General features: G+C 38.7%; 1 protein-coding gene across 3 annotated transcripts in view; it reads right to left on the bottom strand.

Annotated features, from left to right (window-relative positions):
- The window catches only part of IFT74 (intraflagellar transport 74), a 61,744-nt gene that overhangs the window by 20,066 nt on the left and 27,560 nt on the right, over positions 1 to 14,118 (bottom strand). For all 3 annotated transcript variants that reach the window (XM_084629568.1, XM_084629569.1, XM_084629570.1), the window contains exons 9-13: positions 13,808 to 13,946; positions 12,840 to 12,902; positions 10,923 to 11,066; positions 10,116 to 10,156; positions 5,709 to 5,788 (exon numbers count right to left, since the gene is read on the bottom strand). In XM_084629568.1, coding sequence (XP_084485694.1) covers positions 5,709 to 5,788; positions 10,116 to 10,156; positions 10,923 to 11,066; positions 12,840 to 12,902; positions 13,808 to 13,946 — 467 coding nt within the window. The remainder of the gene's footprint in view (positions 1 to 5,708; positions 5,789 to 10,115; positions 10,157 to 10,922; positions 11,067 to 12,839; positions 12,903 to 13,807; positions 13,947 to 14,118) is intronic.

Genomic DNA, 14,118 nt, shown 5'->3' with positions numbered 1-14,118 from the left:
GAAAAATAAACATGGGGAAATAGTTTTACTTTGTGTAATGACACATCCACTCCCAGTCTTTATTCAAGCCTAATTTAATGGTGTCTAGTTTGCAAGTTAATTCCAATTCAGCAGTCTCTCGTTGGAGTCTGTTTTTGAAGGTTTTTTGTTGTAATATTGCAACTTTTAGGTCTGTAATTGAGTGACCAGAGAGATTTAAGTGTTCTCCGACTGGTTTTTGAATGTTATAATTCTTGACGTCTGATTTGTGTCCATTTATTCTTTTGCGTAGAGACGGTCCAGTTTGGCCAATGTACATGGCAGAGGGGCATTGTGGCACATATCACATTGGTAGATGTGCATGTGAATGAGCCTCTGATAGTGTGGCTGATGTAATTAGGCCTTATGATGGTGTCTCCTGAATAGATCTGTGGGCACAGTTGGCAAGGGGCTTTGTTGCAAGGACAGGTTCCTGGGTCAGTGGTTCTGTTGTGTGGTTGCTGGTGAGTATTTACTTCAGGTTGGGGGGCTGTCTGTAAGCAAGGACTGGCCTGTCTTAAGTGATGGGTCATCCTTTAGGATAGGTTGTAGATCCTTGATGATGCGCTGGAGAGGTTTTAGTTGGGGGCTGAAGATGACTGCTAGTGGCGTTCTGTTACTTTCTTTGTTGGGCCTGTCCTGTAGTAGGTAACTTCTGGGTACTCTTCTGGCTCTGTCAATCTGTTTCTTCACTTCAGCAGGTGGGTATTGTAGTTGTAAGAACGCTTGATAGAGTTCTTGCAGGTGTTTGTCCCTGTCTGAGGGGTTGGAGCAAATGCGGTTGTATCGTAGAGCTTGGCTATAGACAATGGATCGTGTGGTGTGGTCTGGGTGAAAGCTGGAGGTATGTAGGTAAGCATAGCGGTCAGTAGGTTTCCGGTATAGGGTGGTGTTTATGTGACCATCGCTTATTAGCACTGTAGTGTCCAGGAAGTGGATCTCTTGTGTGATCTCTGGTCCAGGCTGAGGTTGATGGTGGGATGGAAATTGTTGAAATCATGGTGGAATTCCTCAAGGGCTTCTTTTCCATGGGTCCAGATGATGAAGATGTCATCAATGTAGCGCAAGTAGAGTAGGGGCATTAGGGGACGAGAGCTGAGGAAGCATTGTTCTATGTCAGCCATAAAAATGTTGGCATACTGTGGGGCCATGCGGGTACCCATAGCAGTGCTGCTGATTTGAAGGTATACATTGTCCCCAAATGTGAAATAGTTGTGCGTGAGGACAAAGTTAAAAAGTTCAGCCACCAGGTGAACAATGTTTTTTTTTTTGCGGATACAGACTAACACGGCTGCTACTCTGAAACTAGTTACCAGTCTGTTCTTAAAGTAGTCCAGCTATGCGCTTCCCTTCATTCAGGGCTTGTGGCAAGCCATAATTTAGTCCAAAGTGAACAGGGTTTAGGTATCACAATTCACTTCAGCATGGGAACAAAATGTAAAGAAAATTTGTTTAAAATAATGCTAAGATAAGACCGTTAGAATGTTTTTAACAGCAACAGTATCAGTACATATACCATGATGCCCTTAACTCAAGCCACCTTTGTACTAAATACTGGGTTACAAGAAGTCTTCAATTAAGGAGTCTTAGAACAGGGACAGACTCTTACTATATATGCTGCAAAATTTCAAGAAGATGGCACAAGTTCATCATGTTGTGGCAGCCTTAACTTAATAAGTGCCTGGTTTGAAATTCAGTCTTATCACTAATTTCAGCATATGCCCGAGCATTTAAAACGCACAGAAGGAAAGGAAAAGCTGGATATAGATTTAACTGAGCAAGCACATTTTCCCCCAGATCTTTTACATCTACATCCTCTCTGCTTTCCTTTTTATCTAGTGCATATAAACAATAAGCATAACCAGTGGCCTCTGAGGGACAGTGATTTTGCTTGAGTTTCCTTGCAGCTGTGGCCTTGTTTCTTGCTGACTCTCCCTTTCATGATACAGGGTAAATTAGCAGCATGAAGTCCATTCCACTTGCAAGAAGACTGTGCATCACTCTACATGGTTAGCACGTTAAGGCTCACTGTAAGCAATCTAAAAGAGTTTAAAGAATTATAGCACTAGTTCTAAAATGTCCATAGTGTATAAATGAGTTTAGCTCAAAAGTTTGAATTATTTTACCAACAACATACTTTAAATATTCCGTACATTTAATACATTCCATACATCTGATTTATTAGGCATTTGTGTCTGGTCATTTAAATGTCATTGCCAACTTACAAGTCACATATTGTAAGTGGACTTTTTTTTTTTTAACCTATATTATTTTAGATTATTAGAAGTTAAAATTTTAAAAATCCTAATTACTTGCTTCTCTGCTTGGACAATAAAAATCAATGAAGTCAGTTTTAGTTTTGTTTACAACAGTCACTGTTACTTTTATGTTTTTAGTGGTGAAATATTTGGATTTCAAATGCTATAAAGGAATTTTTAGTTGTATAAAATCAATAGTTTTCATTTGACATTTTCATTTTATTTTTTTGAAACGTTGCTATTGAACTGAGGCTTTATAAAAAACTTATTTATATAAAATTTAAATTTGGGGCCAAATAGAAGTTAACGTCGTTCCAGTGCAATAACAGAAGTACATTGGAAAAAATTACATCCTAACCTTTAATAATATTATTTGCTCTACATTCTTCCTATTGCATTTGAATCAGTTTACGAAGTGCTCTAATTCACTACTGAGCAATTCTTCCATAAACTTCACCCACCTCTGGACAGCACTGCTTTACATTTCAAATTCATTGTAGGTCCTACTAAATGCCTCTAATAAGAGGCTTTTATAAGAAGCACCTTGGCTGTCAACATTCACACAAGAAATGGGCAGGAGAAGCCAGATGCAGTCCAGAGTACAGTGAGAATGACTATTTCACCTACTGTTTTGGAAATTTCTTTTTGTGCTATCCAGCTGCTGTTCATGTTAACATTAAAAATTTGGCCCTGATTCACCGAAGAATTTAAGCATGTGTTTAAGTTCATGCTTATTCAGCAAAGCACATATGCATGTGCTTAACTTCAAGTGCTATAAGCCTTTAGTCTACCTTGTAAAAGTGTGGGTGACAAAAGATTCAAATGAGTATAACTTACGGACAAGGACGAGGTTAAGCACAGATTATGAGGACAAGTTATGTAATCACTACTTTCACAGTCAAAAATACAATAGTCATGCAGTGATGTTTTAAACAGAAAAAAAGCTGATGAGGGAAAAAATACAGAAAATAAATTTTATGGGGCAGATTCTCAGCTGGCGTAAACTGTTGTATCTCCATGGAGCTATGGCAATTTAGACCAGGTGGGCTCTGTCCCCATAGTGCACGAACAAGGTCAGTGCCCAATACATTCCTGATTCAATCTAGACTGTAGGAAACATTACTGGCTATCAGATAATTATACAAGGTAGTCTCATTCAGCATGTAATACTTATCTTCTACTGATCAGTCCAGATATTAGGGTACCAAAAGTTCTACTAAATGTACTTCATACACTTCTTTTAAATAAAGGCCTTTAGAAAACAAATGACGGCAGCAGAGCAAGTGCAATGGAGGACTAGCAACAAAGGACTGGTTGCTATGCAGTTGTTGCTAAACTATAAAACTAAGAAGCAATTCACTTCTTACCTTCTACACTCATCCAAGGATACAAAGATAACAGTGTTGGAAACCAAATGAAAAGAAAAATAAAAGCAAAATAGTAAAGCTCTTACTGCTATCTGGAAAAGGGAAATAATAATAAAAAATGTTTTCAATAACAAGCTGTTAGTCTGGGAAACAATGAAAACGCTACATTTCAGTAATAAGAAATGAAATGTATAAGAGATGGAGAAGAGAAACAGTAAGCATTATGCAATTGTTTAAGCTAAGCTCAACATCAGTACAATTGTCATTTCAAAGAAACTAGAGGTCAGATTGTGTGCTGAGCCTCCTCTCAAGAGGAAAAAATACTCAGGAGAGTGTGACAAGATGGCCGATGTTAGTCTGGTGGGTCCTACACTTTTCTTGGCAGGGAGCTAAGATGCCACCCCTTGCCCCTGTTCTTGGGACATCGATGGCCCCGCTAGTGGCCCAGGAAGGTGGTAAAGGAGGGAAGTGGGAGAGGAGTCTGGGTTTGCTCCTCACTCTGAGCCCCAGCCCCTCTCAACCCCTGCGGGTTCTTAGCCTCTTCCCCCTTGGGTGGGGTACCTGCAGTCCTTAGATGCTGGGGAAGGGAGTCTCCCTCCCCTACTGGGCAGGGTCCCCCTTACTTCGGTTCTCTGATTTTCCAAGTCTCACAGCATACTTCCAAGCTCCAGTCCTCTCTCCTTCCTCCTCTTCCTCTGTCTGCCTGAAGCAGGGGGTTTTATTATGTTCCTAACAGGGCCTTAATTGACTGCAGGTGCTCCAAGTAACCTGCAGCCACCTTCCCTAATCTACAGGGAACCACGCCTTAATTAGCCTTGAGCTTATAAATTTCCCCTCTAGCACTCCCACTGCTCCCTGGCCCTCCTGTATCACAAGAATTAAAAATATTATAATTATTTACACACACATGTTAATTTAAATGTCTCATAGAAAGCAAAATAACTTCTGTTTCAGAGATTCCCGCAGCATCATCGTAACAATGCAGCTCTCAGTCAAAGTAAGAGCCACCAGAATTAGAACAAGCCTTTGCCTGGGCTGAGTTTCCAGGGTGAACAGAATGTTGTCAGGTCTGATATGGGCCTAAACTAAGCTTCCCCAGCTGGACTAAGCTACAGCAAGCCTTGATTAGACTCCCAGGCTAAACTGAATCTCTCATAATTGGAACAGGCCTCTGCCTAAGCCAGGGTCTCAAGTTAATTTCAGTCCTACACTAAGTCTTCCAAAGCTGGAGTAGGACTCTTTCTAAGTCAGGCTAGAAAGACACTTTTAAAGCTGGAGTGAGCTTTATAACTCCTTAAGCCCTCTACCACTAAGTTCCAGTCAATAAGCAATCACTCAGAGATGGAGCACCCTATCAAAGTTGATTCAGAGATGGACCACTGTTTGCTCAAAGTCAAAGATCTGCTCTTCCTCCAGTTGCTATGGAACAGGGAATGAGCTATTGTATAGACTGTCAGGGACAGAAAATATATGATCTGACATACTTGATCAAACCATTGGGCAATCAAGTTGTTATTCTGCTAGTTGGCCGGGGCTCAAACATCTGACGCCTCAAAGGAAGAATTCAGCTCCATTTTCATGTTTCACATTACACAATGTCCATTACAAGCAACAAACATTCCAAAATCCAAATTAACTGACAATATTTCAGAGACCAAAGACAACACAAAAATTACAGTATTTTGTTTTTCTGGTGATAGATTAGTTTTATAGTGGTGCCAGTAATAAAGGCTTGTTTTTTCTCAAGAAGCCATGCAGATATGATTGGGACAACACAGAAGAAACAGATAGGTGCACTAAGTGCTATTTTTCTACAGTCATTTGACTGACCAGAACCACACTTCTGGCCTCAAGCTAATTTAAAGAACTCACAGTTTTGGACATCTACAAACTGGAGTTTGTGCTCTTCCAGATCAGGGTACACAAAAGATATTTGCAGATGCAAATCAGAGTTTTAGGACACCCCAAACTACAAACTGCAAAGCCACGCAAACCACATGCAAACTTAAAGCCAACTTTTGTAAATTTGGCTCTTTAAATTCTATTTTGAATTTGGTGCTATTACCTTGGTGCTCCTCCAAATCCATCTCAAGTCGTCGAATGACATCATTAAAATGGTTGATTTTTTCTTTTATTTCTGTCAGCCTAATAATAAATAATAAAATCTGGAGCTAAAAATGTGCTGTTAAATGGTTAGCTTTTAAGAGGCACTATGAAGAGAAGGACCAGAATAAAAATAGTAAACAGAATGTATTACTAATACAAATAATAATAGAATAGTAAGGTTATTGTCTTTATAACAAGCATTTGTATGGCACCTCTCATTCTGGTCTCTCAATGTACTAACACATTGTTTCTGCCTCGTTTTGGACTAAAAACCTTTTATCTGTGAAACAAACATAATCACTACAATTAGTCAGTTCTTATTAAGTTTTGTGTTACTATATGGGTCCCTCTGTTGGTTGTTACACAGCTTTACAGAGAGACAACAAACGGCATAACGCAGCAGAAAATTGTGATTTTTATGTAAATAAAATTCTCTGTACAGGAATATTAATTAAGAAATATAAAACACTGTAGACTATAATCAAATGGATTAAGTAATTAAATTACATTCAGAAATTCTTCTGTAAATCTCCAACTATAATTCTTTGCCAATTATAATTTTTCTTAGCTACCAAGAATTCTGTTTAAGCAACTTATTATTAGCCAATCAAATGTTGGTTACTCAGTTTAAAAATAAATCCATAAAATGTCTGTGACTGTGAATATTTAAATAAAATTGTGCACCATAGTTTCTAGGAGATTTAAAGAAAAAGGGTTACTAGCTTCTCATAATTGTTCTTTGAGATGCGTTGCACGTGTCCTTTCCACTCTTAGTGTGTGCGTACCCCACGCAGAGTCACCAGAAACTTTTCCCAATAGTGGTACCTGCTGGAATGGCTTGAGCGCCCTCTGCTGATGGACCCAGTTGACCTTGAGCCCCCTCAGTTTCTTCCTTCCAGAAACTCTGATGCAGAGCGGTAGGAGGGTGCGTCGTCGAAAGGACATGTGCAACACATCTCGAAGAACAATAGTTATGAAAGGTTAGTAACCACTTTTTCTTCAAGTGATTGCACATGTGCATTCTGCTCTTGATGATTCCCAAGCCGTTAAATAGGCAGTTGGACCAGAGTTTATGTATGCACAGACAATACAAAGCGACCAAATTTGGCATCATCTTTTGAATACTGAGTGATGGTGTAAAGGGAGAAGAAAGTGTATCCCGATGACCAGATTGGTGCTATGCAAATGTCCAGGATTGGCATCTGCAGCAGGAATGCTGCTGAGGATATTTGCAATCTTGTAGAGTGGGCAGTCAGCTTGTCTGGAGGAGACATGCCTGCCAGATCATAACATGTGCCGATACAAGAAGTTATCCAAGATGAAATTCTCTGAGTGGAGATCGAAAGACCTTTCATTCTATCTGCTATGGCCATGAACAGTTAGGTGGATTGCCAGAATGGTTTGGTTCTGTCTATGCAGAATGCCAGTGCTTGTCTATTATGTGTAGTCATTGCTCATCCCTATTTGCATGTGGTTTGGGGTAAAATGCAGGCAAGTAAATTGACTGATATGAAAATTTGAAACTACTTTAGACAAAAACCTCAGATAAGGGCGTAAGCACACCTTATCTTTAAAGAAGATTGTGTATGGTGGTTTGGATATGAGGGTGCACAGTTTGGAGACCCCTCTGGCAGAAGCGATAGCATTAGGAAGATCACCTTCCAGGAAAGGTGTAGTATAAACAGCACATATAACCTCTAGAAAGAGGCTAAAATGGTGGTGTCATAAATTTAGCCAAAACTAAGTTCACATCCCAAGGGGAAACTGGCTCCCTTAGTTGAGGGTACAATCTTTCCAGGCCTTTAAGGAATCTAATTGTCATGTCATTAGAAAACATAGAACAGTTATCCACGTGAGGGTGGAAGACTGATACTGCTGCCAGGTGAGCCTTGAGAGAGGAAATCGCTAGGTCTTGCTGTTTCAGGTGCAGGAGATAGTCAAGTATTTGTTGGATGGATGAATGAATCGGTGAGACTCTGGTTTGACAAGTCCAGATAGAGAAACGCTTCCATTTTGACAGACAGGTGGCCCTGGTGGAAGGCTTCGTGCTACCTAGTAAGTCCTAGTGAACTTGCTGCAAGCAAGCCTCCTCTTTGGGATTTAACCATGGAGCTTTCAGGCTGTTAAAAAAAAGGGTTCACAGGTTTGGGAGAAGCAGTCAACTGTGGTCCAGAGAGACCAAATCTGGGTGCAAAGGGAGCAAGATTGGAGTTACCACTGAAAGGTCCAGTAGAGTGGAGAACCAGTGTTGGTGCGGCCATGCTGGGGCTATTAACATTACCCAGGTATGGTTCTGCTTGCTCTTTAGTGGCACTCTGTGTAGAAGTGGGATTGGGGGAAAAGTTAAGAAAGCTTTCCCATCCAGGGTAGCAGAAAGGTGTCTGTGATGGAACCTGGACTGTGACTTTGTAGGGTGCAGAATTGGTGACATTTTCTGTTGTATTTGTTTGCAAATAGGGGACTGCCTAAATAGACCTAGTACTGAAAAATGCCTCTGGCTACATCGAGTGAAGAGACCATTCGTGGTGACTGGAGAAAGACCTGCTCAGGAGATCTGCTCCCTATCTGATCAGGTAAAACATTGCTGCAATGTTTTCTGGAAGGACAAGCAGGTTTCTTCCCCGATATGAGGTAGGAAAGCCTGACAGGCAAGACAAATGGCCCTGATCTCTCTGACATTTATACGAAGGGCAAGTTCTGTCGAGGACCAAAGACCCTGAGTTCAGAGCTCCAAGTGAGCTCCCCATCCTAGAGCCATCTTAGAGCCTGAGACCAGAGTCATTGATGGTTGAGGGCGCAGGAAGCACCCACACAAATGTTGATAGGATTCAACCACCAATTCAGCAAAATTAGAACCTGTGAAGGTACCATGAGCAAGTGTCCAGATGCAGACGGTTTGGTGAGTACTCTGAGGCCAGCCACGTTTGAAGAGATCTGAAGTGCAGCCTGGCATGTTGTATTACATATGTGCATCAGGCCATGTGCTCTAGGAGTCTCATACAGTTTCAACCTTCTGTTGGTAGCATCTAACTCAGATAATGAAAGTGAACATGTATCAGTCCACACTGCTTTGGATTATTATCGAACAGAACCCATCATCAGCATGGACGCATGTCCCCTCGAATAGTGCTTGAAGCATGAAGGGACATATGAATCTTTAGCGCATCCAGCATGTAAATATCTTGGGACACTGGCTACAGCAGTGCCATGAGAATGCCTGTTCTCACTTTCAGGTGACATTGTAAACAAGAAGTGGGCAGCATTAACTCCTGCAAATGTAAATAAACTTGTTTGTCTGAGCGATTTGCTGAACAAGAAGTAGGACTGAGTTTTCTTGCAGGCTCTAAAATTTTACATTGTTTTATTTTTGAATGCAGCTTTTTTTTATACATAATTCTACATGTGTAAGTTCAACTTTCATGATAAAGAGATTGCATTACAGTACTTGTATTAAGTGAATTGAAAAATACTATTTCTTTTGTTTTTTTACAGTGCAAATACTTGTAATCAAAAATAAATATAAAGTGAGCACTGTACACTTTGTATTCTGTGTTGTAAATGAAATCAATATATTTGAAAATGTAGAAAACACCCAAAAATATTTAAATAAATGGTATTCTATTATTGCTTAACAGTACGATTAATCGTACTATTAATCGCGATTAATTTTTTAAATTGCTTGACAGTCCTACTTTAAACAGTTTACCTACTGCATAAATATGGATTAGACAATATTTAACTTGTGATGTAGTAACAGGGCTTAACTGTACCAATAAATATTTGTATTAAAACAAGTTATGATATCAGTTTTAAATTATGGAAGCAAGCATAAAATTATTTATTTACGTCTCATGGACATTTGATTTATACAGCACATATCAACAGAGCAGCAAGCCAGTCAAATGTTTTAAACTCTGGAAAAACTGTTTAAAAATAATTTAGAACAAATTTTAAAAGGTCTCCAGGTTGAGATTACTCACTAAATTTAAACTCAGAGACTTTTTTAAAAAACAGCTGAGTTTCTAAAGTAAACGCAAGAGATCCTCAAATACAGTAGCTTTAGGAAGTATAAGCATAATACATATAAAGAATGCTTTAGTAACTTAATTTAATTAATTTTTACTGTAGATTCTTATTAACAACAACAGCTATAAGCAACACATTATTACTTTATAAATATTAACTAATTCTCACAGCAGGATAACAAACAGGATAAATGACTTGCTCAGCTCCGCAGAGGAGAAGTTTGTGTGAGAACAAAAAGTAACGTTTGGCTCCTAATCCTATGTTCAGACACTTCTCTTACAATGTGCGGACCCACTGGCAGGAGCGGGGCTTATAAGAGCAATATAACATAAGTACTCACTGTCTTTCCATACTTGCTATTTCCTGGTTATCTTCTTTAACCTATAAAAAATTAATAACAAATGTTTCAATACAGAGAATAAATTCAAAGACAAAAAAGAGAGAGACAATCTAAAAGATGTTCAAAACCAAATGATTAACCCAGTTATGTTAGGAATGAAGGCTCAGCCTGCCAAAGATCTGCTTTGAAATCATTTTTCTACAATGGTTGCTTTGTTGAATAAAAGATGCAATACTATCATTTAGTGGTGTCATCATTTCAGCTACCTCCCAGTGCTTCTCTTCTTTCCCCAATACATATTTTAAACTTTAATGCTCTATTTTATAGTCTAATCCTGCATCACTTACTCACATGAATACTTCTTATGCATGCAAACAGCTTCATTTAAGTTAATCAGACTGGTTATGTTAGTAGGAATTATTCACATCAGAAAAGGTTGCAGGACCAGGTCCGTAATTAATAAGACAGCTCATCTTTCCCAAACTTTTTAGTCGTGAGTTAGAAAGATATTAAATAAAATGAACCCAATTTCCACACCCCCGAGTGCTCCCTTTCCATCCTAACATGCCCTCTAAACCGGTGTGAAGGGGACTAGAACAGGAGCTGCCTCTGCCAGTTTTACATTAGCTCAGAGCTCCATCCCACCAGATAATCTTAATCAGCCCCTTTGTGTTGCTCAAAGAGCAAAAAGGGCCAGAACCAAGGCAGAGAATCCAGCCCAGTATTTTAACATTGTCATTCTTTAAAAAATACTGAATTAAAAAAGCCTTGTAAACAAAAGATATAATAGTCATTTTGTTTTCCTGCCTGTTTCAGTAATCTCTCTCTTTCTTCCTGTGGCGATCCCATACTCTTGTCCTCAGCAATCATTTGATCCCGATGTTCCTCGAGCCCATGAAGTTTTTCATACATCTGCACTGCCTCTTGTTTTACCTGGGAATGTGCTATTTCCTGAGTAGAACAAACAAACAAACACTTACTGGTTAGATGCATTGCCAGTAGGTAAGAAATTGTTGCAGTGCTTATATTTTTATTTAGCAAAGTTCACATATTCAATAAAACAAGTTTATTTGGCAACTGTACAGTGAAGTACAAAGGACCACCCATATAATCTAGCTGTCTAGGATCTTGCATAGTTTCTGAGCATCTCAGTGCTATCTGAGTGCTTTATTAGGCTATGTCTTGCTATGAGGGTCTACCCTAATGGAGCTCCAAATTTACCAATTTCTGCTAATTTTACCAAAATTACAAATTTACATTTCTGCTCCTTCTTTGCTAGAAGATAATCTCGATTAAGGAACCGATATGGGGGAAGTGGCAGAAAGGCCTTGCATGGTCAAGACATTTTCACTATGATATCAAGCCACATGCACACATCAAAAGATCTAATATTTGAAGGGGTTGTCATAATCTCTGTGCCACTAACCGATGAAAGTAAGAGAAGAGGAAATTACTTCATTGTAACTATTGTTTTCTGAGGATATATACTACATCATATCTATACTCTTGGGTGCATGTTCCTCTGTGAGATCAATGCAGGCAATCTTCAGCTTCAGTGGTTGTGTGTATATTGGTTTGTGAGTGTGTAGCACAACCCCTGCTGTGGAATTTAGGCCAGTTCTTTCAAAGTGGGAGATGAAGGCTGACACACACATTAAAGAAGGCTGAGTCATAAGGAGAAATTGCAAACCTCTCAACTGTCTGGGGAGAAGAGTTTGTGAGTGATCTGATGTATATATTCAGAGAACAATTAAAAGTAATTCTCTGATTTCTAACATCACAAAAGAATACATCTGACAATGTTAAGGGTAACTGAAAAATAGAGTTTAGAAAGGAAACTTCAGCATAGCTATCCTGAATGCTGGAGTATCTAGTGGCAAAATATGTTCTGCTTTCTTTCTGAGGAGCAAATCCAAGGCAGCGGAAAACATGAAGGAAAGCCACAGGCCTACTACACACTTAAGTGACAGCACAGTATATATTCACCATGGGAAAAATTTAGCTCAGGCTAGGGAGTACAAGCAAGCCCTTGCATGCTACTTAAGTGCTAGGTTGCCTCTGCAGGAATGGGAGTGAAATTACCATGCAAGATGACCTTCAGAGGAGCACTGATACTAGATCAAAATAAGTGACTGTGGAGAGGACCACTGATTTGAGCTCATACACATATGTACAAAAACAAGGAGCCCTTGTGTTGGGGTTTGGAAGGACTGCATCTGCTGCTCCAACACATAGGCTAGAAAAGTGGCCACAGAAGGACAGTGTTACAGCCCTGATCTTGCTTGTTGACGGAATTCTATTCTCCCGGACGTTTGTTTAGATCCACACAAAATACCAATTACTCTAGTAGCATAAAGCGAGTGACTTTCTTAATACTTTCAAAAGTGATAGTTTACATCTATGATGTAATCACTAAGCTATATTTCACATGTATGATATACTAGCTGTGAAATACAGTTATCTGATTACCTGACATCTAGCAAAAACAAGTTATAAATCATAATTGGTGGAGTTTTGGCCCTATCTGCTAAAAATAAAATTATACAAATTAATGGCCTGAGTCCACACCACTAAAATAGATGCGAGCTTTGCCCTTATCTTCAATGGGTGCAGGATCAAGCCATTAAAGAGTTACAGAAAAAAATATATTGTGATTACTTTGTTGACAAGACTTTTTTTGCATTTACAAATATAAGTAGATCAGTTATTTATCTTCATACATACGGATCCTAGGGTGTCTTCCTTTATATTCAGTCCATCCAACTCCTGCTGTTGAGCATCTAATTCCTAAAGAAAACAAATATGAAAAGTTTAGGTAACAATTACCACTAGAGGAGGATTTACTTTCCTATTTTACAAATTTTATACTTGCAAATGCTGTAGAATGTTCAGTTGTTTTTATTAGGTATATGTGTGAATAGGTTAAGATCCCTTCCTCCAAACAGCTCCAGGCAGAGCTTCACTGACTTTGCAGTACTGGGGTCTTTGTGAATAAGCTTCATATCATCGTTACTTGTATCTTGGTTATAATTATGAACCAGTGTCCCCTTTTTTAATTTGAAAGGAAAGTGTACGTTGAAAAAATAATATATATATTTTAAAAATAGCCTCATCTCTTTTGTTAAACTGTAGGTTACTGACACTGAAAGAATTTTAAAAATCTAAGTTTAATTTTTGCAGTCATTTTCATTTATGTGAATGCCAGGCAGTTATTGTAGGGGACAAGGAATCAGAAATCTTGGGTTTTGCTCTCATCTCTGTCACTGACTTGCAATGTGACCTTGGGCAGGTCATTTAGGTCTGGATCCTGCATAGTTTATAGTTGTTCTTAATTTTACTCATGTGCTTAAAGTTAAGCATCTGTTCGCAGGATCACAGCCTTAACCTCTACACCTTTATTTCTCCCATCTGTAAAATGAGAATAATGATGGAGGAGAACGAGGACAATTTATCCTTTGTAAACCACATTGATATCTACAGGTGGAAAGTGCTAAGCATTATTTTGTTTCTAGTCAATTTCATTTTCTGATTTTCATGCACTAGCACAAAGTTGAAATGTTGGGGATAATGCTACCTGAAAGTTTCCTTTTAAATTAATCAGATCTTAAATTCTTCAGTATTCCAAACTATACAGTGGAAATCATGGAGCTAATTTCACATGCATCTTAGAAAACAATAATGACAAAACCCACCTGCAACAGTTTTTCATTTGTAGCCTTCATCTCCATGTATTTAGCTTGATTTTCCTGAGACATATTTTTTATTATGTCATCAGCTACTTGTTTTTCACGCTCAATATCTTCTTCCACTGCTTGAATTAACTTTTCTTTGCTGTAATGACAGAGGAAAGTAAGAGTATTTTTGTAACTAGTACTAGATACTAGTTATCCTTTTTATTTATAAAACAAAGAGATGCTCATTCCATGCTTTGTACCCCCGAAACAATCTAATTTCACACAAAAAATATACAACTAACGTCTTTCCCCAGAATAAAATAAATATA

This window comes from Lepidochelys olivacea (assembly GCF_965140295.1).
Source record: "Lepidochelys olivacea isolate rLepOli2 genome assembly, chromosome: 5".
Taxonomy (NCBI): Eukaryota; Metazoa; Chordata; order Testudines; family Cheloniidae; genus Lepidochelys; species Lepidochelys olivacea.
Note: the sequence above shows the minus strand (reverse complement) of the source record. Positions and strands in the feature narration are given on the sequence as shown.